The sequence below is a fragment of the Pelodiscus sinensis genome, chromosome 1 (genome assembly GCF_052426305.1).
Source record: "Pelodiscus sinensis isolate ZL-2025 chromosome 1, ASM5242630v1, whole genome shotgun sequence".
Classification (NCBI taxonomy): Eukaryota; Metazoa; Chordata; order Testudines; family Trionychidae; genus Pelodiscus; species Pelodiscus sinensis.
The window spans coordinates 289,778,787-289,804,430 of NC_143052.1; the positions used below are offsets into that span (position 1 = coordinate 289,778,787).

Sequence of the window (25,644 nt, forward strand, 5' to 3'; positions counted from 1 at the left end):
GGGCATGGGGCCAGATTCCCGTGGCAGGAACCAGAGCCTGTGCTGCCCAGGGAGCCAGCAGCAGCTGGACAAGCAGCCCAGCCAGGTTGGTTGGGATGGGAGGGCAAGGTAGGGTGCTTGCTAGGACAGCCTGCCAGCGGCAGGTGATGAGGCTTGTGCCAGTGGCAGGAAACCATTCCTGGTCTGACAAGTTCTCATTTGGGACTGGTCAGGTCCCGATGGTGCTGAACCAGGGAATTCTAGCCTGTATTAGATGACTCGTTTTCTCTGCACTTATGCTTGTTAGGTAGGATTTCCTCTTAAATTATTGCCGCAAACTAGAACCAATGTATACTCTTCTAGTAAGGCTGTTTCTAATGGCATAATGGATTTTAATAATTGCAGTATGAAACTTCACTTCAAACAGATTCATTAAACTTTTCAGTTCTAAGTGGCTTTCTCTAAGTAGAAAACCAGGAGATTATTTCTGGATCCTCTTTTTCAAAAATATTTGTATGCTTTTTTTACAGATCACATTTCTAGGTTTTGCTGGTGATACAGATGCTGCTCGTATGCAGGTAATGTATTTGTATTTCATGACTGCAGCACATGAGTCCTGGTTTGTTATAACTGAAATATTATATTTTTGGTATGGAAACTCTAATTCTTATATTACTTCAACAATTTGTCTCAAACATTTTTTTTTAATAAATGGCATGTTTTAGACATTGTAATTAACAGTTTAAATTAAAAAAAAACATTTTAGACCTCTAGTGTTTTGTATTCATTTGTAATTTAGAACCCTGGAAAAGCTTAAACTTCCAATGTCTCTTGAAAAGGTGTAATTTTTTTGTTAACCTGAGTGCCAGCTTTGGGGTTTGTGTGTTTGGAAATACCTTTGGCCAGATCTTCAGATATTTTTAAGAGAGTTAAATAAGTGGTCACTGTTTTTTAAACAAAAGGTGTAACAAAAGTATGATTTATTTCATGGTAACCATAAAGAATATTAGGGATTTAATACTTTTTCATATGTATTTAGTCTCAGGCCTGGTTGAATTCTAGAAGTGATGACATGTGAACACTCTTGTTAATTATCATTGCAAATCTAAGCCAAGTGTAAAGCCACATCACAGTCTATGCATAAAATTCTACTAGTTCAATCAAATCTTTTTAACTTACCATTTGAGCGTGTGCAAGTTCTTTGTTGGCAAGCCCTTAAACTATTTTGTTTTTCTCTCTTCTACTTCTCCAAGATGCTATAGGTCATGTATTAAATCACTTCACAATTTGCTCTTTCCTCCTTTCCTGGTATATAGAGGTTATATCAAAGTAGAGCTTTTGGCTGTTGTACAGTTAGACTTTTACAAATAAATGACAAATACGACTTTCTTGAAATTTGAAGTAGTGTAGTAAAATAAATATTAATTACTAAGCAGTTAATTTTATTAATAAATTGTAGTTTAATTTTTAAATTGTTTTGGTTTCAGGGTGTCAGTATTTGCATTTAAGTATGTGCAATGAAGTGTAAAAAAATCTGGAGCCATAAACCTTATCTTGTACCTGTTAGATATTAAATTGTTTTTTGCATCAACATATAAGCTTAACTGTGTTCTTGTCAGGTCATGAACCTCAAAGTGTTTTATGTGCTTCATAGCTAATATAAAGCACAAGGTGTTTGGTAGAAGGTATTAGTCATTAAATATAGAGACTTTCACAATAATAAACAAAAAGATAAATATTGTGAGTCAAGTTGTCCTCAGACTTGCATTCAGAGTCAAGTACACTAAAGGTGATGTAAAAATAATCGCTTTACAGTTATTGTTCTGGGCACACTGTTTCGAACTTTGGGTTCTGTACATGACGTTGCACAAAATTGTTGAGAGAGGAGGGCCCACTGTGCTTAATTTATATTAGATTAAGCATAATTTTAAACATTTCCCAATGTTTTGCTGTATAAAGAGAAAGTAATATAATATTAAATGCTCTCATTTTTTGGGAATACTTATTTTAAATAAACCTAATTCCATTTTGACGAAGATCCCAGTTAAACATAAGCTTCAACTGTTTGATTACTTTAAAAATTCTGCTCCAATGCAAACCTAGTAATGGTGAAGCTACAGCGTGTGGAGATTACCAGATGGAAACTTTTGCACTCAAATGTTCCTTCTGTGTGTTTACATCCCTGCTGTGCTGTTGCTCTTTACTATTCCCAAGTCTCTTCTTTTTGCTTTTACAAACCTCTCTGAGTCATGAGAGGCAGTGATAATTCCCATAAAATCATGAGTATAATGCGCACTTTTCCCCCCCGTTTTTTTAGGCTCAGAGCCAGGGTGCACATTATACATAGGAGCAATTTTTTAAAGTTTTAAACTCCCCCTCCCCTCCGCACAGAAACTTCCCCCTACAGCGCAGCGCGGAGGCCACTGCCCCTCCAGGCTCCTGGACAAGGTGAGGAGCCGGCGGTGCCACGAGGCTGCAGCGCCCTGGCTCGCTGCCTGCCTGGTGCTCCTTCAGGCTGTGCCTGGGGATTTCCGGGGGTCCCCGCAGTAGGTGCGAACTCGGCGCGGTGTGCGGGCAGCTGTCAGCTGCACGTGCATTTCTCGGGCGAGCATGCAGGTAGGAGCAGCACACCTATGTCCTTCCCTCCCACTCTCCTGCAGCCCAGGGCTGCCTCCAGGAAGCGGGCAAGGCTGGGCTTGGTGCTGATGGGTCAGCTCCTGGCTCCTGGTGCAGTGGGGCAGGCCGTGTTGCCGCCCACAGCACCCAGGCAGAGACCAAGAAATTCTGGACTTCAGAAACAGGTTACCTCCCGTTCTCCTGTACAGTGAGGTGCACATTGTACATAGGAATTCAGTTTTTTTCATTATGCTAAGATTCTAAAGTCAGGGTGCTCATTATACATAGGTGTGCATTATACTCGCGATTTTAAAGTATCTCTCTTCTGGTAGACGTATGAGTTTTGAATTAGAACTCTGCTATGAACTAGCCATTTAGGCAGGATTGCAGTTTGGTGTGGGAATATAATTGAAAAAACGAAGAAGGGAAAAAGAGTGGTGATTTTGACAAACTTATTGGCAGGTAATATTTATTTAACTTTTTGGTCCTCCAGATCAGAGATGTCTTTATCATACCTTATTAGCTTTGTGCTTAGTGTGTGAATTTGTTTTTGAACTAGGAGTTAGCTGCTGTTTCTGTAGAGCTCCCAGATGTTCTGAAATCACTCCACTTCTGCAGTTTAAATGAAAATGAAGTTATTTTCCTGAAGGACATAAATAAACCCATGGAAACCATTGATGTCCCTAAACATCAGGTAAAATCCTTAATCATTTTAATATGTTATATGGAATATTAATATCTTTTATGCAGTTTCTTCACCTTCAAATATGTGTTACCAAGTAGTCCTTGCAATAAGCTTGCCATATAGTGCTGCTTTATTGTGTGTTTTGAAGCTATCTGTTATAAAAACGGCATGATGATTTTAGTGTTATAGCTGTATTAGTGCCAGGATATCAGAGACACAAGGTAAGTAAAGCAATGTGCCTTTTGTTGGACCAACTTCTGTTGGTGAAAGACACACACCTTGGAGTTATACAGTTTACACAGAGTTCATCCACCTTGTCTGATATTTTTAATATTAATAGTGGTATAAATATTCTGTCTAAAGGCATTCATGCTGCAATTGTATAAAATATTAGGAAATAGGTACTTTCCTCTCTCTCCTTTGTTAAAGAAACAGCCTCTGCTGTGCAAGCTATAAATGCTGAAGTAGGCAGCAGCAAATTGCACAGGAAAGTGCTCCAAAAGGTGCTGCGGTACACCTAAATATGTTAGAAACTAGGAACGTTAATGGTTACCCGGATAACCAGTTAAGCAGTCACTTATCGTTTATCAGTTAATGGTCCCAATTAACTGCTCTCCTCCCCCCACCTCCACTCCCAATGTGCTCTGCATTTAAAACTTGGACTGGCAGGCTGGCTTAGTCCCAGCCCACCAGGCCAAGTTTTAAATGAAGAGTTCATAAGGGAGCCACCTGCCACCCTGCACTGCTTCCTCTGTTACAGAGGTTTTTAAACCGGCTCCTGCCTGCTGCTCCATGCTGTTGCCCCATGCTGCTGCCTCTGTATCAGGCCTGAGCCAGGTCTTTGGGGATCTGCGCTCCCCATGGAGAGAGGCTGCTACAGCATTACATGGAACAGCCTTTGTCTATGGGGAGCTCAGGTCCACCATTCCCAGGAAGACCCCTGCCATTCCGTGCTGCTATCTCTGTATCGGAGGCAACAGTGCGGAGCGGTAGGGGGTCTCCCTGGGAGTGGGGCCAGGAGTGCACTGTTTGCTTGACCCCACACTGCGGGTGGAACTGAATAACTGTAACTGCTAAGAATTTTAGCAGTTACATGGTTATTAAAATACCCAATTTCTAGCATCCCTGTTAGGAACAAGTTTCTGGGTGGTCCTTTCTCCCTCCCTCAACATTTAAAAGTTTGAGTCTTTGATTACCAAATTAAAAAAAAAGTTGAAGCCATGCCTGAAATGAACCACAGTTGGCTGTGTTGAATATGTCTGAGGTTCAGCAGACTGGCCTGGCAGTGACCATGCAGTGAAACCAGCTGGACTGCATTCTCAGCTGCCCTTTGCAAAATGTGTTTGTGCTCATCCAGTGATCTACATGACTTTATTCCCCTCAACGTAGTACCTTTGGAAGGAAAATGAAACTTGGGCTAGGCCTAGTCTGCACTGCAGAGTTAAGTCATTGTAAGACAGCTTATGCCAATCTAACTCTGTAAGCTTCTATACTAAAATGTTGCTCCTCCCAATGTAAATTGCTTACTATGGTGGGATGGGCAAGCTTTTTGGTCTGAGGGCCACATTAGGGTATGGAATTTGTATGGAGGGTCAGGAATGTTCATGAACTTGGGCTTGGAATGTATGAGAGGCTGAGGTTTCTGCTTGGGTGTGTGGACTCTGGGGTAGGGCTAAAAATGAGGAGTTTAGGATGTGGGATGGGGCTGAAGGCTGGGGCAGATGGTTGGCGTGCTGGGTTAGGGCCTCCTGCTGGAGTGCAGATCTGGGGTTCAACTGTGGATGAGGGTGTTCTAGGCTGGGACCAAAGAGTTTGGAAAATGGAAGGGCTTTGGGCTGGAGCAGAGGGTTGGAGTTAGGCGGGGTATGAGGGCTTTGGCTTGGGGTTTGGGCTCTGGGATGGAGATGAGGTGTTTGGGGTGCTGTTGGCTGGGACCAAGGGATTCAGAGCCTAGGAGGAAGATCAGGGTTGGGACGCATGGCGGGGGGATACTCAAACATGCAGGCTGTGCTTACGCAAAAGCAGTTCCCAGCAACAGCATGTTTCCCTTCCATACTGGCTGGCTCGTATGTGGAGACATAGCCAGGTGCTGGGGGCTTAGTGCACTGAACCTTCTCCCCCCATCCTCAGTTCCTATTGGTCTTGTGGGTGTGTGTGGGTAGGGGCAATGCACAGAGTTCTCTGCCTGCTCCTATGTAACCCTCACACCTTCTGGGTGTGGTTCCCTGTCCCATGTAGTGACACTTAGACCACCTACAGAGAAAAAGAATGAGTTTCCTCCACAGCTTTAGCTGAGAGCCCAGCTGGCTTTTAGCTCAAGTGGTAGAAGCTCATGCACTAAGTTACAGAGGTCCGAAGTTCAGTTCTGCCTGTCGACATTATATCTACACAGAGGAGGGAGATATGCGGCTGCTTCTTAGAGCCGTGTGGAGAAGGGCACTCTCCAGACCCCACTCCCTAGCAGGGGCTGAAGGAATGGATTAAAATAGCTGATGGGCCAGATGCAGCCCATGGGCTCTAGTCTGCCTCCCCTACACTACGCTCACTTAATAACTTCACCTGTGAGGAGCATAGCTCTTAAGTTGATGTAATTAGGTCAACACAGTGACAGCTCCTGGTGAGGATGTGCATTGCTGACAGAAGGAGCATAGGGAAGATATTAAAATTGAGTTAATTACTATGGTGGCTATATGTCAACTTAAGCTGACTGAATTTTGTAGTGTGAACATGCACTTAGTCTTCTCAGATACAGTGCTATTCCTCTGTCACATGGGAGAGAAGTTATAGGATAAGTTAAGTCATAGGGAGGCAAAATATGGTCCACAGGCCACATTTGCCCCTCCCCTCAGCCTTTTAATCTGGCCCTCAAGCTCTCAATGTGGGAGTGGGATCTGGGGCTCACCCTGCTTCACAGCACTCCCAGAAGCAGCAGCATGTCCGGCTAGCTTCTATGTGTAGGGCAGCCAAAGGGATCCGTGCTCTAACCCACCTCAAGCATCATCCCTACAGCTCCCATTGGCTGAGAACTGCGGCCAATGGGAGCTTCAGGGAGGTACCTGTGGATGGGGCAGCACACAGAGCGGGCAGTTGTGCCTCTGTGTGGGACCCAGCTGGAAGGGGGGACAGGACAGTGCTTCTGGGAGCTGCTTGAGGGGATGAACTCAGCCCAAAGCCTGCACCCTTGAGCCTCAGCTCTTCCTCAACCCAGATCCCCCTTCTGTCCCCAACAAACCCCTTTGTTGGGACCCAGAGCCCATCTCCTGCGCCCTAAAATCCTCAATCCCAGACCCATCCCAAAGCCTGCACCCCCAGCTGGAGCCCTCACCCTCTCCTACATGCCAGCCCCAATTTCATGACCACTCATGGTCCTCAATACCATTTCCATACCCTGATGTGAGAGAGTTTATCCATAACTGGGTTAGGTGTTTCTACCACTTGATACTTTCCACTTCTTCTTCAAATGTTAGTGAAGATAGAATTTTTTACAACTATTTATATTAATTATGTATTGAATAATTGTGTTACTTGTAGGAGTAAAAGTTCCTAGCACTAACCAATGGGATTTTCTTTGTTTCTGTTTGTTTAGAGTAGTGATTTATTAATTTTAAAAAACTTGTCTATTCAGAATGTATTTAAAAGATAAGAGTGGCCTTTGAACCCTCTCAGAACTTGGTTCTGGTGATCATGGGTAAATCACTTAATCTCTTTACCTCAGTTTCCTCATCTGTAAAATGGAGTTTTATTTGTGGTGTGTGGTGATGACCTAAAGTATTGTAATAATTTAAAATTACAGTAGTACTAACAAAAGTACTTACATGTAATTTCAGTTCACTTTGTCTTTGATCTCTACTCTTATTCTTGCCATTTTAAAAATTATTCCAAGATTATATTCTAGGAAAAAAACATGTTATTGAGAAATGTCTTGTTTTCTTGTTTTTCTTTTTCAAGACTCACATTTCTGGACTATTTTGTGTGATGAGATTATCTCCTTCATTCCCAAGGATCAAAGTTGATTCTGTATTTTCTTTACTGAGCAAATACACTATGGGTGTAAGATATACAATGGAAGTATACTCATTACAGAAACATGAAGCAGAGATGTCCCATGCAGAAGATGATGACACTAATCAGTCAGTGTCTTCAATTGAGGATGATTTTGTCACTGCTTTTGAGCACTTAGATGAAGAAGAGCCTTCAAAGATACAACATTCTGGTTAGTTTTCATTCTCTGTTGAAATATATTGCAGAGCTCATTTGTTATAATTTAGACTAATGAGGGATTTTCATGCAGTGGTAAATTTTGTGAAAGTTACATAAAATTATTTTTTTCTTCAAATTATCTGGGTTTTTTTTTAAAGGCGACTTATATAATGGTAAATTTGAAATTTCACCATTTTTTCCCTAGTAGCAGACTGTGACATAACCAAAGATTCTGACTTCAGTGTCAGATCCAGAACAAGTAGAATCTAATATGAAAGCAAGAGCTTTTAATCCTATTCATAAGATACTCCTCATCAGTATCCCACATGGACAGGGAAGCTAACAATTCAAGCACTGGACCAAATTTCATGATGAATCGTGGTCATGGACCACCTGAGGCACATGGCACATACACTAAGAAAACCTGCAGTAGTAAGGGAACCGTCACTGACAAAGTCAAGTGCTTATGAAATACTTGATTCTTTAAAATTTTCTCTAGTCTCAAAAAACCCTCTATCCTATTGCACTAATTACAAATCCAGTTATTGCTGTCAAAATCAATTACCCAGTTTGCTGTTTTGGTGTCTTCTTTGCTTTTAAAGTATTTTCTTCTTTTAGGCACAACCTATACTATTCGGAACCACCGGGATGCTGCTTCACAGACCATCTCTGCTCATTGTTTAGAAGCTATTGACTCAAAGATCATTAACAACTCGGGACATAGAAAATTATCTGCCAAATCTGCTTCTCTGATAAATATCTTGGGACTTAAAGAACTATCCTCATCTGTAAAAAATTCAGTCACAACCTCTATTTCTGATCCTTGGATACAGAGGAGTTTTTACAAGCCATGTAATTCCTCTGATCAACGTGGTAATATTTTGCATAAAACACTGGTTTCTTCCTCTCCTGCTGAATCATCTGAGTCAGATTGCTCCAGCCCTAGCCCTATTATCTTCTTAGATGAAGAAGGGTATCAAAAAAGTTTGAAAGCAAAACTTCAGCTACCAAAAATTCCAGTAGTAAAAGATGGTGTAGAGGACTCAGACTCAGAAATAAGTGAATTTTTTGATAGTTTTGATCAGTTTGATGAATTGGAACAGACTCTGGAAAATACTTGTCAACTAATAAGGGATCCCGTCCTTGGTAATCCACCCCAGAAAAGAAGGCTTGCCCTTGAGCAGTTGTGTTCTAAAACTACTACTATGAATCCTCAAAAATTCAAGTTTGATCGTCCCACTCTTCCAGCCAATGTAAGGAAACCAACTCCTCGTAAACCAGAATCCCCATATAGCAGCCTCTTTGATGTTCCAGACTCCCCTCGGCCAGTGAAAACAGGAGAAGACAGTGGCAAATTCTTCAGCCCTATTAGATCATCAGCTTTCAGTCCACTAGAGAGTTGTGCGTCCACTGAATGTCTTTGTCGGATGGATATCAATGGAGATGGGATTACTCAAAATCATGATGAACTTTATAGTGCATATTCAGATTATGCAAACAATGTTTCATTTGAAATACTGGGCTCTGTTTTTCATTGTCAGTCTTTGTCGGTACAGAAACATGCTGAAAACATTTCCAGCCATAATAGGATTGTCTCAAAAGAGGAAAAATGTCAAATTGCAGAACTCCAGAGGAAAACGTCTGTCAAGGAGCCAGATAAAAAAGTTAAATCTAAACACAAATCACTAAAGATTAAAGACAGCATTCAAAAACTTGCAACAGAACTGGTTGAAAGAAGTTTTGGTAGTGCATTTAAAGATTTACAAAAAGGAGTTTCTTCCTGCACCAATGCACTGTGTCACTTGGCTGCTAGATTAACATCTTCAGTCTTTCAAATGGCTTTTTATGAGATAGGAAGGCGGCGAGCCTTGTCACTGAAGGAACGTGCCATTAATGGGTTAGCAAGCTTTTTGGTTGGTGAAGCTATAACAGGTGCTTTAAAAGAACTGCGATATGTAAAGAAACAAATATTTACCAACACAGTTGCAAGATTTGCAGCTGACCTCACTGAGGAACTTATTTTTGAGGGAATCATGGAAGTCTGCCAATTTTCACATCCACCAACACCTGTAACTACACAAGATTGGGTCTTTGATTTTGAAGACAAAGTAGTGAGGTCATATGCCAAAGATTTATCTGAATCTGTCATTCAGGAAGCTTTCATTGAATTATCCCAGGTTGATGTGACTTTCACAACGCAGGCAGCAATTAGTGTTTCCATGGACAACATAAAGTATGTAAGTGCTGAAAGTATGTTGCAGTCAACACAGACTACCACTGCTTTCCCTAATTCTCATGATACTGCACTTTTAGCATTGAATCCAATACAAAAAACTGGGAAAGAATATACTGTACAGCAAGCCTTATTTTGTACTTCTGGTGTTGTAAGTTCAATACCAGTACCTTTAGCTGGAAGGGCACTTCGTAAACGTCAGACTTCATCTGATATTTATAAGGCAAAAGTATGGACTTGTGCAAGAGCAGGTGACAGCCTGAAAATGTACAAAGACTCTACACAGTCATATTTTACATCAAAAAAAAGAAAAGAGAAAGTGGCTTCTCTTAGAAATATTTACCTGACTGCAGATCACAGTGAAAGTAGTGTGCAGTGTTTTTGTAACCAGAATGATTTCAAACAAGCAAGCAAAAATCCTGGAGTGAATAATATTTCAGAATTAACAACTGGGCCAACAAGCATCAACAGTTTCTCTGGAACAATGGTAGATATGATAGTAAATGAGGCTTATGAAGCAATAACCTCATCAAGGGTTACCAAAACGGTGGAGGAATATACAGATTTTGTAACTAGAAAAACAGCTCGTTGGCAATGTGGTGATGAAAATATCCCTAAAAATGCTTTTGCTGATCATTTGTCCAAGTGTATTGTAAAACAATCCGTAGATGAAACTAAATCTATATTATCCCATACAAGTGAAACTGTAGCATGTAATGGAGGCTTACAGAAGAACACCAATCATTGTAAAAAAGAAATGCGTGGTGCAGTAAAGAAACAAGAATTTGAGAAACACAAACTTGTTCCTTTAATTGTTGAACCACAACAGCTGCCTCTGAACAACCCACCTAAATTTCTTGTTAATTCAGTTGATGCTGCTCAGTGTTTTCTTTCAGCACCTAAAGATTGGGTTCAGGAACAAAAAGGACATGAAGTACATAGGTGGTATTCAAGCACTCCATTTCCTTGTCCTACTGTGACTCTTACTAGGGGTAATGTAGAAGAGTTTGATTCAGGAAGCTGTTCAATAAGATCCCAAACTAAGCCACTGAAGAAACATGATATGCAAAAAACAACATCAGATCCTTCAGCTTTTGGGCAGGAAAACTGTTTTCTGCATGCAAGTAACCTTTCAATGGTGATGTTTGGCTATGAAGATGCTTTGCAGATGGAAGATAAATCAAGCATCAGAGATGGAAATGTCTGTGTAATACCTGATACACCACCACCAACTCCTTTATTACCATCTCAGACTAATTCTGAACGGAACCTAAGAAAATTAACCAAGAAACTCAAGGGAGAATTAGCAAAGGAGTTTGCACCTGCAACACCACCTTCTACCCCTTATAACCCATCTGCTGCTGCCTTGTCTGCATCTGAACCCGACTCCTTGGAAAAGGAAGAGTTTATGCTGAAACTCATGCGATCACTTTCTGAAGAAGTTGAAAGCAGTGAAGATGAACACTCTGAAATGTTTGTGGAGAACACTGAACATTCAGAGAAAACAGTACAATATGCTGATCGTTTAGCTAGCCATATCATTTCTATGGCAACTGAAATGGCTGCTTCCTATTTAGATGATAAAACAATTAAAAGAGAAGCTGACAGACACTGCCAATTAAATGCGCACAACAAAATATGTGGGTATACGGCATTTATAAATATCCCAGAAGAAACTTTACATTCATTGTGGAATTACGCAGGTGATATGGCTGGAAAAGTTATTAATGAGGCTAAGAAGATGATAAAATCAAGGCATTGTCAGCTTTTGAGGTTGAAGCGGGTAAACTGTCATGTAGATTGTCTTTCTCTCAGAAAAGATGATAGAGACTGTAGGTCAAAAGAGAAGTTGTGTCCAGTAGTTAACCAGTGGTCCAGAGAGGTAGACTCATCTGTACTTTCTTTACAGAGTTTAGGAACAACAGGCCTGACTTCCAGGTATCCAAGCTGTGAGAGTGTGACTGATGAATATGCAGATCACATCATTAGAGTTCTGAAAAAGGAAGGTGGCAACAGTGAGTTGTTAATGGATCAGTATGCTAGTAGACTTGCTTACAGATCTATAAAATCAGGCCTCCAACAAGCTGCGAGGAAAATCAAATTGACATATAACAGAAGACTATTTCCTGTACAGAACACACATGTAAATGGTGGACATGAGCTGTTCAAGATATTGAACAAAGAGATGGATACAAAATGGCAAATGAAAAGTAGAGTTCATAGGGGTGATGGTCAAGCTTGTGAAGTAAACAATGTGCACAGAACTGAAGGTACAGAGTTGTTACATTTTTCTGAATCCCTTGCTCATAGTATAACTTGTGATGTCCAAAGAAAACTGAAAATGTCAGCAGTTTGCTTGCCAAAATCCTTAACAGATTCCTGTCTGTATAAAAAATCTAAATTTGATGAAACCACAGGGAATATCATTAAAACGACATTCTCTAAAACAGTTGTTCCTTTCTCACAAAAACACAAACTGTATCATAGTACAGGCAGTTTAAGTGACTATAGCTACCAAGAAGGCACCATTCACGCTATAGAAGAGTATGCCAGAAAAGTAGTGGATGACACTTTAGGAATGAGTTTAGAGTCTGCTCTTCTCCAAGGTGCTGAAAGCAGGAAAAATGGGGAAAGATGCACTTACACAGAGAAGTTGTCTCCATTTTCTGGAATAGCCTGCGGTTACTGTAGTATGAAGGAGTATCAGTATTGTACTGGAAGTTCATCTCCACATGTGCCTGGACAGGAACCCCCCTATAGAATAAGACAGATCCCCAATTCAGGGTTGGGTGGTGTCTGTCAAAAATCAAGAATTTTTCACCTTGATATTCCCAAAATTCATATTGATGTGGAACAGAAGACCGCATTTTCTGAGAAGATGGTTGGTGTAGCCATTGAAAGAGCAGAGAGAGAGAGGAGTAATACAAGTCTGGCAGCTGATAGTGGTATTGGACATGATGGAGTCAGCTTTGCTGAAAGCCTTACTACAGAAATAATGACTTCAGCTATGAATAATATTGGTCAGGCTGTTAACATAAGGTAACATTCTATTCTCTCCCTCTTATTCTCTTGCTATTCTTAAGCAAAGTGTGTGCTGTTTTCTGTTAATTTATTATTCTGAACATTTATATGCTCAGAAGCACTGTTTGTCAGAGTTACAATCCTGAAACATAATTTTAAATTATAATATGTATTTTTGCACCTCCTGCTGGTGGCTTCTAGGCTGCTCAGAATTTTTTTTTAGAATAATCTTGTCAGTTACAGGAGCTCAGTGTATCAGAGCAAACCAGTTTCTATCCTACTTGAGAATGTACCTGTGCTTGGAGAGCTGACTCTGGTAATTTTCTCTGATGTTCTGATCAGATTGTTTTATCAGTGATGTAAATTACTGGAATTTAATTGATAATTTAGTTGATGAGTCATGGTATAGTCCAGTTCTCTCCATAGCTACATCATCTCTATAGTACTCATTGCACCCTAAAATCAAACATGTTATGTTAAGTAAGTATTGTCTTTTATATAGCCTCCTCTGATTATAATTGTACTTTAACGCTGTCTTAATTTCTGGAAGAAAAATTGTGTATATATGCAAATAGGAATAAAAAATATATTTATTTTATTTTCTACATTATTTTAGTTGATAAAGGATTATTTAAAGAAGACTAGAAACTGGTTTGCAGGCTCTTGTAACATTTTTTTTTATAAGGACTAATGTATTATAAATCTTTATACCATGTTTTGTAGGTGAGTTGAAAGAAATTAATGTCTACAGATCTTGATAGAAGGTGTCAGTGTGGTTGAATTAGTAAATGAGAAGGTAGATTCAAATCTAGTTCTTAATTAAAATAGACCTTACAAAGATCAGAGTGTCTTCAAATAAAACTATTTTCATGTCCAGGTGCACAACCTATCTCTTCAGCCTAGTTTTTCAAATAACAATGTATTTCTGTCATCATGGCCTTTAGAGTGGGATCCACTTGGCAGTAAACAGTTTTATTTGCTTGGGTCTGAGATTGTGTGGTGATATACGAGGTAATGTAAATACCTGGATGTCTTAACAAACTATGGTGGTGCCTAATGGCGCCAACCATGATACTCCCAGTTTTTAAAGGCATAATTATTATGTGTATAATCACATAATAAATTATGATTTTTGCCATGAAGAGCTGATATGCTAAAAGATTTTTCATTTTCTTACAGAACTGCTACAAAAATTCACTTTACCTCTCCTTTTTTTGATGGTCTTCTAGTATAGACATTCCACTTAAAATTCCCAGTAGCATATAAAGATAGATGACTGAGAATTCATATTACTTGGCCTTTATACTTACATTATTTGGAATCCTCATTCAGAGTACACGTAATATTTAAATGAGGCTATACCTTATAAATGAAGTGCTGTTGAGTTCTTATAATGTTGATGTTCCTTTTCAGCAAGAGGTTCAGAAATGCAGCTTTTTAATCAAAGCTTCGTGTAAAGTTTCAAGCTTAATTGTGGCACCAAGAGCCCAAGAGACGGTGGTTTAGGGGAGCAGCTGTGCACCATTTCAGTAGTGTCTGAGGGAGACATTCTAACTCTAAGATACGTGGACTCCAAAGGCTGCTGTGGGGAGCATATTCATTATTTGTACTTATTCCCTCTTCCTTCCACTCCTAGCACTCACCTGCTGGTGATAGCTAATGTTGTGGAAAAGGACATTTGCCACACTTCAGAATCACAAATTCCATTTAAAATATGTGCTACAGGTAACACTTCAGCCCATGGTCATCTTTGTACTTGGTAAACACAACAGCTGTGTTACAACTGATTACTTTGAAGGCATGGTGAACAGAAATGATTTCTTGTATCCCTAGCCATCGCACAGCTTCACACGGGCTCCTGCGGAGTGTCCCTAAAAGACAAGTTTATATACATTTGCCAGGAAAATTTTCAGACTGAACACTTTGTAATATGACCACAGAGTTTGGGGGAGAGGAGGTTGAGTTATTAGAATTGATCTGATAAAGGTTGTAGAAATATCTTTAATGTAAATTAAGGTTGCTCACTTAATTCATTTCTGGGTGTTAAAAGTCTAGATTCTTCTTGGAGTGATTGCTCATGTGCATACAAATTTAGTATGTGCGTGTGCCACATGTACAGTTGCCGGGAAACTTTTTCCCTAGCAGGTCAGCAAGGAAGATCCCTAGAGGGAGCCAATATGGCTAGGTATATAGCACCCTGCTGATTGCTCCCTCCCTCACTTCCTTCTTACTGCCACGTACGGTTGTTGGAGCTAGCATCTCTTGCCTCAAGCAAACATGCTTTCCCTGGCTTGTGTTGTAGTTAGTTCTCTCAAGTGGTAAGTAGATGTTGGTTAAGAATTAAGTTTGCAGCGATGGACTCCTGGTGTTTTTCCTTACTCGGGAGCCAGGGCATGCCTTGATTTCCCAGCTTCAAGCAGTGTAGATAGTGCAAAAAGTTTGTCAATGGGTGATCCACCCAACTCCTCCCTTAAGTGTTTGGGAGTGGACCATTTAGCGAATAAGTGCAAGATCTGCAAGTCCTTTACTTGAAGAACGTGAAGGACCAGAGTTTTACCTCTTAATGGAGGCCCCATCCAGCACAGCAGGCCATGGGCCCAGAGTCAGTGTCTTTCGTGCAGAGTACACTAAGGTGGTTAAATATCAATTAATTGAATAGTTGATTAACCTCATGAATTCCTATCAATTATTTCTCAATTGTTTTATAGTCCCCAGTGCTCTCTGGCCCCACTCCCAAAGAGCCCCCTGCTACTCCATTCTCCTGCCTCTGTATCAGAGGCAGCAGCTTGAGGTGCCAGGCAGGAACTGGTCTGCGAGGGGAGCCAGTTTAAAAACCAGCTCCCCTTGCGGACTGGCTGCCTGTCACCTTGCACTGCTACTTCTGATGCAGAGATAGCAGCGCAGGGTGGCAGCAGCTCCTGCCTGGCAGGGGGCTGAACTCCCAGACCTTGCGCGAGCCAGAACTGAGCCAGGCTGCCTGCCCGCCTGGCTCCTAATACACTTTAAATGCAGAGCTGCAGTGGGGGTAGGTCCCATCACAAACCAGGACTGAGCCGGGCTGCTGACCAGCTTGCTAAAAAATTTACTGGCAAATGGGGCGGAGGGAGGGAGGAAGGGATAGGAATGCCGGTAGTCTATAGCATTAACTTGTAAGCATTTGCTTATTAGTTAATCAGTTAATTGACTACACTATTACATCCCTGGAGAGCACCATTGTCAGTGCAGAGTGCACCAGCTCCGAGTAAAGGGTCGGATAAGGCACCCTGTCACCAACATTCGCTGAAGACAGGTTCCCAACACCGATCCCATTCTCTGGTGCAGAAGACAGAGGCGGGTGGGGGACAGTCCCCCATTTCAAAAGCTAAGAAGCTTAAAGGGTCGCGTCCACAGTTGGAGCATCCTTCGAAACATCCCACCTGCACAGTGCTGTTGACTCTAGCAGCACTGCCTGACCTGTTGATTACAGGGTAGGTGGACTCCCCATCCTGGAGAGTCAAATGGGAGTAGATGGCATGTCCACAGCTCTCAAGAAATCATTGAGTTAACATCAGGCCGATCAACACCTCCAATATAGTCTCCTCTGGCACTATCGCCGATACCGGGCACGGTGCAGTCAAGGGGGACAACCTCCCCATGTTAAGGAGGTCGCTTTTGCCTCAGCACCATTCATCAAGTTGAGACCATTCACCTTGGCACTGATCTGGTGAAGGTTCCTGTACAAAGCAGAGCCCTCCCAGGCAGCACCGTTCTCTTAGTGGAGACCGTTCACTTCGGCACAGGGCCCAAGAGGGTTCCTGTAAAAGGTGGAGAACTCCTGGTAACTTAATACCTTCTCAGTCACTGCTGGTGCAGCATGGTACTGTTCCCCCTTGGTCTCTGCATTCCACATCCATGTCGGAGTCAGAACCGGAGGGTTGCCAGTCCAAGAGGTGGCACTACTCAATGTGGTGTCAGCTGGAGATGAGGCAGGAGCTGGCATTCCAGTGGCCTCTTCAGTGGCAGGCCCTTTCTCAGTGGCCTTTCTGGACTCCTTGGGCCTATCTCCAGACGTAGACAGGCGGTTCCAGGTCCGTGGCCTCTGTCAGCAGGGGCACTCCTTGAGCAGCCTTAGGGAGAGATCCTGCTGTATGGGTACAGTCATTCCAGCAAACAACATCGGGGTTGCAGATGCTTGCCTTTCAGGGCACCGGTGGAGTCCCATTTGGCACCAGCCCCACAGTAGTGGCAGGTGATGGCTTCCTGTTTCTGAGAGGATCAGCAGCAACAGGTTCAAGGTGTGTCTGTGTCTGTCTGTGCCTGGTGCTGCCCCCAGTTCAGCATTCCAGTGCTGGTGACCACAAACATGTGCTTTTGGTCTGGGTCCTGGTACCAGATGCTGAACCGAAAGAAGAGGAGCTGCGGGATCTGTCATCCTCATTGTTACCCGAAGAGGTTGTAGTGAGGTCGGCAGTGTCACTACCCCCCCCCCCCCCCCATGGACAGTAGAGCTCACTTAAGAGCTGTTGAAGTGCATGACTCAGCCTTTGAATCTGCAAATAGAAGAGGTGGAGGATGCAGATCCTATGGTGAACATTTTGTCATTTGGGGAGCAGTCCAGCATCATTCTCCCTTTTTTTATCAAGACAATCTCCTCCACCATGAAAACCCTCTGGCAAACCCTGGCTTCTATCCACCCGACTGCTAAAGGAGGAGTGTGGTATTTTGCCCATCCAAAGGATATGAGTACTTATATACACACCTACAAGTGGGCAACCTGGTGGTGGATATGGCTAATTCTAAGGAGCTCCAGGATCACTAGGGCCCTACTTCTACGTCCAAAGACTCTCAGGATATGTCTAAACAGCAGCGTTACTTTGGAATACCTGAAGTATTTATTTTGAGATAATATTGAGCTAGAGGACTTCTTATTCCATCTCATGGTAACGCTCATTTCACAAGGAATAAGGGAAAGTCAAAGGAAGAGTGTTCAACTTCCTGCTGGGTAGACAGCGCCAAAAGCTGACTTAAACTATTTCGATTTAACTGACTTAGCTGAAGTTGCATAGTTTATTCAACTTTAGCCTTGCTGTGTAGATATACCCTAAAAGGCTGGTTCTTTTGGGGATGAAGGTTTGCTCATCAGATAGCCTCCGATTAAAAGTTGCTAACCAGCAAGTGGTGCTAGCTTTCTACAGCTACAATAGATTGGCGGCCATGGACAAGTTTAAGGAACATCTCCCACCCAGACTGTAGGCCCCATTTGGACCTCTTTGCCACGAGGGAGAGCAGGAAGTATTGGTTCTTCTGTTCCTACTTGGGCAGCAGCAAGGATTCTCTTGGCAGCACCTTTCAAATTCACTGGGGGAGGGGTCTCCCACATGCATTTCCCCCCGTTCTCTTGAAATCACAGGGGTGATTAGCACCGGCCAGACCCAGGCAACATTGGTATATGAGGCTCCATCAACAGTCGGTGGTGCCTCTGATCTCCTCCTTCCCCTTACTCCTGGACCTGCTGTTCCAGGATCGCATCACGCTGCTGCATCCCAACCTACAGGCTTTACACTTGACTACCTGGAAGCTTCATGGTTGAGCACAATAAAGCGACAGTGCTCAAAGGGAATGAGGGCAGTGTTGTTGGGTAGTAGGAAGCCCTTCACGCAGGCCCCGTATGCTTCCAAATGAAAGAGGTTTGCCTTGGTGCCCCACTGTAAGGTCTCGCCAGTCATTATACGCTTCAGTTGCCCTTATTCTGGACTACCCTGTAAGTTTTAAACAGGGCCTGGTCACTTCCTCCATTAAAGTTCATCTGGTTCATTAAGGTTCATCCGGGTACAATATTGGTGTTCCACCGAGGCTGGTTCAGTATTTGTGGACCACTTGGTGGGTCGGTTCCTTAAAGGGTTAGGTAGGTTATAGCCTCATGTGACGGACCCGGTTCCCCAATGGGACCTAAACTTAGTATTATCAAAGTAATGGCTCTGCCATTCAAGCCGTTAGCTACTTGCTCTTTGTTGTATTTGTCTATGAAGTTTGTATTTTTGGTGACCATTACTTCAGCCAGCCAAGTTTCTGAACTAAAAGTATTACGGTTGGAACCCCTTTATACTGTTTCTTTAAAGATAAGGTTCAATAGAGACCCCATCCTTTGTTCCTTCCAAAAGTAGTTTCCCATTTTCATATATCTCTAGACATTTTCCTGTTGGTGTTCTACCTTAAACCTCACCTTACCCTTTGGGACAGATCCCTACATTCCATGGATATTAGGCATGCCTTAGTCTTTTACCTTGAGCATACTAACCCATTCAATTGTTTGCTGCAGTGGCAGATAGAATGAAGGGGCTATTTGTCCCCACCCAGAGGATAACTTCCTGGATCACTATGTGTACTCATACTTGTTACAACTTAACGAAAGTGCCACTCCCTCAATTGTCTGCCCATTTGACCCGGGTGCAGGCCTCATCAATGGCCTTTCTTGCACGTGTTCCTGTCCAAGACATTTGTTGACTGGCCATGTGGTCCTCGGTCCACACGTTTACATCCTGCTATGCCCTCCAACATCAGACTAGAGAGGGTTCTGCATTTGAAAGGGCAGTGTTGCAGAGTGCAGAGCCCCCTCCGCCAGATACCAGCTTGGGAATCCCCTAAAGTGGAATGCTCATGAGCAATTCCTAGAAGAAGAAGAAGAAAAGATAATATATGGAGATATACCTATCTCACAGAGCTGTAAGTGACCTTGAGAGATCATTGAGTCGAGTCCCCTGCCCTCATGGCAGGACCAAGTACCATCCCTGACAGATTTGCCCCAGATCCCTAAATGGCCCCCTCAAGGATTGAGCTCACAACCCTGGGTTTAAGCAGGCCAATGCTCAAACCACCGAGCTATCCTTCAACACTCCAGTCATCTGAAGAAGTGGGCTGTGCCCATGAAAGCTCATGATACCATCTACATGCTTTGTTAGTCTTTAAAATGCTACCAGACTATTTGTTGTTTCATAACTGTTCTTCAAGATGTCGCTCATGTCCATTCCTTAACCCTCCTACCTCCCCTCTTTTCGGAGTCACTTCTAGCAAGAAGAAACTTTAGGAGGGAGAGGTCGGCAGGGTGCTATATTCCTAGTTAACTGGTGCCACTATTGGGGTCTCCCCTGCCGACCTATGGTATCCTGCTAAGGAAAAAGGACTGGACATGAGCAACACATTTCAAAGAACAGCAGTTACAAAAGGTAACCATCTCTTTTCTGAAATAAGGATACTAGCCCTATGTCTACACAAGACAGCTTTTCTAAGCAAAAGAGGATTATAGGTAGTCACCAGCATTTTAAGTATCATCTTGCCTACCCTTGTGCAGTTTTGTATGACGGTATAAATAAGCTAGTGCTTATTTCCCAGCGACTGTTAGCTTTGTGTCTTTACTAGTGCTGACACAGATGGCGTTGACTTGGTCAGAGCAATACTGGGAAATTTTTGTTTAAAATTTTGTATTGTAGACAAGTCCAAAGATGCTCTGTCCTCCGTGAATAGATGTAGTCACTGTAGTAAATATGATGTCTACAGGATACAGCTGCCCAGGCACCAGGGCTGTTTCAGCGCTAGAATGCGATAAACTAATTTTTTCAAATTAGGATTTGTGTCCATGCCACTGCCTAACCTCCCCAGTAAAAGATGCCCTAAGTGGTGCTCCCAGACTTGAATCTCTTTGCATAAATGTAATATGTAGCCTCTGAGAATTGTAAATCAGTTACAGCTGACAGATCAGTTGACATCATTAAATTAGGCTAAGTGATTTTGTAGAACAGTGTGAAATATGTCATCAGTAATGTTGCTGTCTTAATTTTTGTTTAGTTCTGTGGGAAGAGAAGGATTTCACTCAGCTGAATCTCTAGTTAGCCAGCAGATGAGTCTCAGTATTGGTGAGGATAGCACTGGCAGCTGGTCCAATCTCAGTTTCGAAGATGAACATCCTGATGAGAGCAGCAGTTTCCTTCACCTCAGTGACAGGTAACTTTAACACATTTTAGTTACACAATTATCTTTCTCTCTTCCATCAGAAAACTATTTCAGCATTACTATGTCTAAATCAGTGTCACCATTCAGGAGGGGACTTTTCTGATATGAATTCATATTCACACATACATACATTCTTATATTAACAGGATATAAATTTAATCTCCTGTGGCAAAAAATCAAATTACAGTTTTTATAGTAATGTTTGACACATCATGAGTAAAATCTGAATATCTATATGGTTAATGACAATATATTAATATACACATTTTGAAAGCAATGTAGGAGCGGTGTAATTTATATGTAACATGGCAAGGCTAACATGAATACAGTAATTTTCATTTCCTTAATTTTTAATGCTTCAATTCTTAATCATTTAAACTTTTTTTTAACAAAATAAAAAACCCAACTCTCAAAATGGAACAAAGGAAACAAAACAAGAAAAGTTCAAAAAGACTTGAAGGGTTTATACATTTACTGGATATTTTGATTGAATTTGTAAACTTGCAGTGGAAATTATTGAGCTTGGACAGTTTATAAGCTCCTGTACACTGATTTATAAACTCTGCAGGCCAGGGACTTCCTCTTGTTGAGCTCATTTGCTTCACAGTAGAATTAAAATTTGAGTACAGAATCCATTTTTACATTGAACGTGTGGTTGAGACAAAGTTTTCTGGGTTGTAAACATTCTGTAAAGACATTAATTAACAAGTATGTTTAAAGTAGAGTTTGTTAGTATAGTTACTCCAACATTAATAAACATTTCCACTGTACATGTTTATTATAAACTTATTTTTTCAAAGGACATAAGGATTTCACTCTTCCTACTCAACATGAACATTTTAAATCATAGGCTTATCTGGTTTTTACTTGTTGGAGCAAAAGTATATCTCGGGTTACTTACATTTGAGAATAGAATGTGGGGGATTTTTTTCCATCTTTCATAACTCATTGGCAATGGAGCAGGGTTTTTTCAGTCTTTCTTTAGGAATCCATTTGTAGATTGGGTCTAAAATTTGTCAGAAATATTTTCCAGAAAGTTATGAGCTTCTGAAAGCTGGTCATAATTTAAAATCATTATGTAAATTTAACCATAGCTTTTTGCTCTGGCAAAATCTACTTTTTTTTTTTAATAAAGTTCCTTGTACAGTCAACTTTCCTGATGTTGTTCAATGACTTTTTTAGACAATGTCTTAAAATAAAAAAATACATACATTAGGAGCACTAAACTCATAATTGTCTTTAGGGAGGATTTGATCATTTAATTTACTTGCAAATTTAGTTCCTCCTCTGTTATATATTTGAGAGAGTTTGTGTGTCTGTCTGTCCATCTGTGAATCCATTTGTTCAAGAATGCCTTCTAAATGGTAACTAGGATCACCAAATTTAGTTTGTAGCTTCCTCTTATAACTTAAAGGCCAAGCGACAGTTATACTCACAAATGACCACAATGGGGCAGCAAGCACAGGGGTCAGTTACACCCCAGAAGGACACAGGAAGACAGCAAGAGCCACAGACCCAGGGGAGCAATTTTTCAGCTGGCAGCACTGCTCCCCCCATCCTAGCCATTCCTTGGAGAGCAGCTGCTGATGGGGCCATGCAGCCCTTGAGAGCAGGTGTAGTGAGTCATGCAAACCCCCCCCCCCCACACACACACACCCTTGTCCTCCCCCTGAAGGACCTGAGCAACTCCTGGTAAGTCTTCTAGTATTTAATATTTTGGAAAGATTCCTCTATTCATGTTCATTTGGGGTATGCATGTTGCTGACTGTGAATCTTAGCTATAGTTAAGTGGAAATAGGCTAAAAAATATTATTTTTTTCCCTGTCTTTGAAGATTGTGTTGAGATTTGCTTTATTTGGCAGTAGGCTGAAGAATGGGGAGATAGATCTGTCAATCGTATAGAATGACTTCAGTACTATGTTCCTTGCTGTTACAGGTAGAGAGATGTTCTGGAAACATATCCTTGCAATTTATACTTAAAATGTAATGAAGAATAGAGTTCAGTTATTTTATAAATTGTTTCAAATGGCATACAACTAATACACTTTCTACTAAGAAAATGTTATAATTGCCATGTTTGTGCTAAATTGAAACTTCTCACAAGTTTTTGACGGTGGCTTTTTTTTTTGTTTTGCATTTTCTTTACATTATGCTGCCAGATTTATGATAGTGTTATTTCAGTAATAAAGTCTACCCTCAGTTATAGTTAAGCAGCACCATGTTGTTCACTGGGAGTGCAGAGGGAACTAAAAGCAGAATTTGGACTGTTAAGTGTGTGAAGTCAAAATACAAAGCAATAGATTTTCAGGGAGTTGGAAATAGAGTAAACCACATTTTAAGGAATTTGGTTTTCTAGTACAGAATAGACCTCCCTGATCTGGCACTTTTGGGACCTGAGCGGTCCAAACCAAGGAATTTTCCAGACCAGAGAAGGTCATTACTCCCCTGCTGGCTGCCCCACTCCCGGATTCCCTCCGTGGGGCCCCCCAGGGTTGGGGTGCTTACCCCTGCTGCTCACCCATTTCACAGGGTTCTGGCTGATCTGGCTGCTACTGGCCCCACTGCCGCTGGGGATTCCACTGGGGTCCCCTACCAGGCTGCCCAGCAGCTGCCAGCCCCACTCATAGCATAGAATAGACTAAACTTTATTTTTGAAGAGTAGAATGTTTGGTCACAATTATAATATTTAAATTTATTAATGCACTTTCATAGTATATTTGCACTTTTATATAAAAGACACATTTGAGGTATTATTTTGCAGGAAATTCTACAGCTTGTGTCATTCAGAAGGTCTGATTATATTATCACTATGGTCCTTCCTGGCTTCAGTATCATGAATCTAGGAATCCACAAGTTACTGGAAGTCTGTTCAAAACAACATTATTGACAGTCTGTATGAGCTGGTAGCGGCTGCAGTATGTCATTTTTCTCATCTTTCAACCTTTAGCAGGCTAGCCCTTCTTTGCCGCCTGTTTTGTTTTTGTTTTTTAAATCTCCTGCCTGAATTTTGATCTGAATTTGTCTTTTTTGGTTTCCCTTCGAAACTGGGTAATGAATAAATAATAAACATCTTAATGCCAAAAACTGTAATAGGAAAAATACTTCATTGACCTACATAATGGCAAAATATATACAACACTGATTTTTTGTGTAAACTAATTAGCCTGAGGCACATAGCACAAAAGTAATTTCTGCATATTTACATATTTGTTGTGCATCATCAAGTAATATCTGTATCTTTGTGTTGAAACAGAAAGATGACTTTGAACAGTAGAGGGTGCTTTAATCACTTTTAATAGTCTTTGCTGCACCAGGTTTTTGTAAAGTTTTACTGAACAGGTTACATTGGATTTCATATCCTCTATCTTGCTTCTGAGGTTTCCTGAAGTGGTAAGATGAACTGCCTGAGCCCCTTTTAGTTATATTTGACTTTCATACATTCTCTTTTAAAAGTACCCTTAAATTAAAACGCTTTTGTGGCAGTAGCATCCTGTAGCCCCTCTCTTCTAGACCTCTAAATTCTTCACCCTTTCACTGAAAGGACTCAACAGTTGTGTAGCTCACGAGATCTACTTTACTGACACAGTAGTTCACTCCTTTTTCAGTTTCATCATTGAAGGTGTCTGTTTAAAAACGTCTGTATTGGTCATGTTTAGCCCACCACATCACTTCAGAATGTTCAGGCTTAGCAATAAACAACTTTGTTTTTTTGTGTTTATGGTAGTTTTGCTTGCACCATAGGCATTGTAGATACTTGTAGAACTGATTTCTGTCCATAGTGATGATACAGCACCGTTCAGTAGCACTGTGAACAGTTATCACTATCACTAATATATTTATCTAAATTTAAAAGGACCCGAGTACGTAACTTTTATTATTCATCTTCTGAAGACGCAATAGACCTATTTTTATCAGCAGTTTCAAAAGGTAAAAGCTATAAATAGAGGCTACCTTATTTAAAATATATTTTCCTTTTGGTGTTTCTAAATTGTCTCTTACTGCCAGGAGTTTTTATCCAATGAAGTTTTGCTTAGTGATTTGAGATTACAATTCTTATATAAACATTCACTCAGTTCTGAAACTGAATTGCAGGTAGCCATTAATCTTCTGTGTGAGAGATATGGATGGATGTCAGACCGTCTCCAAAACTGAGTACATCCTATCTGTGTACAGGTTATATTTACTTAGACATGACAGAACTCAGGGGTTTTTTATGCCCTTTCAAGAAGTTATGTCAATTTTATTTTTTTACTAGTTTTGACTATTTGTATTTACAATGGGAAGTTATGATGGTAGTGTTGGGGCTAGGGCAGGGGCGACAGCAATACTGGGCAAGCCCAGCGCTGAAAATAGGGATTCAGGGAACTCCTTGTACAGCTGAAGGGCTCAAGACACTAATGTGCAAAGTGCAGAGGTGACTGTGTCCTGTCCCAGTTCAGCAGACACCACTGCCACTCCCTCCTCCCCCAAGCTCTGCAAGGATGAGCTGAGCAGAGTACTGCTGAATAGTTCCTACTTAGAAGCAATACCACATGCCTTCCTAAGGAGGGGGCAAGCAGAGCTATGACTATGGAGATGCAGGGCTGGTGATTCTCAGTTCTTGGGGTGGCTGAATTCATTCTGACTGGAGTGTTACCAGCGGATATTTTTTGTCAATTTCAGTGTTTCAGCTGAAATTGAGGTTTACAATTCTTACATAAACATTGTGAATCCTGCCAAGCCTATATTTAGTTACCTTCATAATGATAAGAGCTAGACCCATTATTTGTATTGGTTTAGGTACCTTACGCACAGGATGAATTCCTGAGTAAAGCATCTGTACCTCAAGCTGTTGCAGTCCTGTTCAGCATGTCTTATTTTCCTCTTATGTTCCATGAAAAGAGTACATTCTCTGTAATGACTCTTAAACAATCTTTTGACAGTA

General features: G+C 41.3%; 1 protein-coding gene across 5 annotated transcripts in view; it reads left to right on the plus strand.

Annotated features, from left to right (window-relative positions):
* The window catches only part of AKAP11 (A-kinase anchoring protein 11), a 75,076-nt gene that overhangs the window by 28,910 nt on the left and 20,522 nt on the right, over positions 1–25,644 (plus strand). For 4 of the 5 annotated variants that reach the window (XM_075918957.2, XM_075918959.2, XM_075918958.2 and 1 more), the window contains 5 exons: positions 510–557; positions 3,155–3,289; positions 7,229–7,493; positions 8,099–12,752; positions 20,556–20,711. In XM_075918957.2, the coding sequence (XP_075775072.2) occupies positions 510–557; positions 3,155–3,289; positions 7,229–7,493; positions 8,099–12,752; positions 20,556–20,711 (5,258 nt within the window). The remainder of the gene's footprint in view (positions 1–509; positions 558–3,154; positions 3,290–7,228; positions 7,494–8,098; positions 12,753–20,555; positions 20,712–25,644) is intronic. The other variant, XM_089775462.1, reaches the window with a different exon arrangement.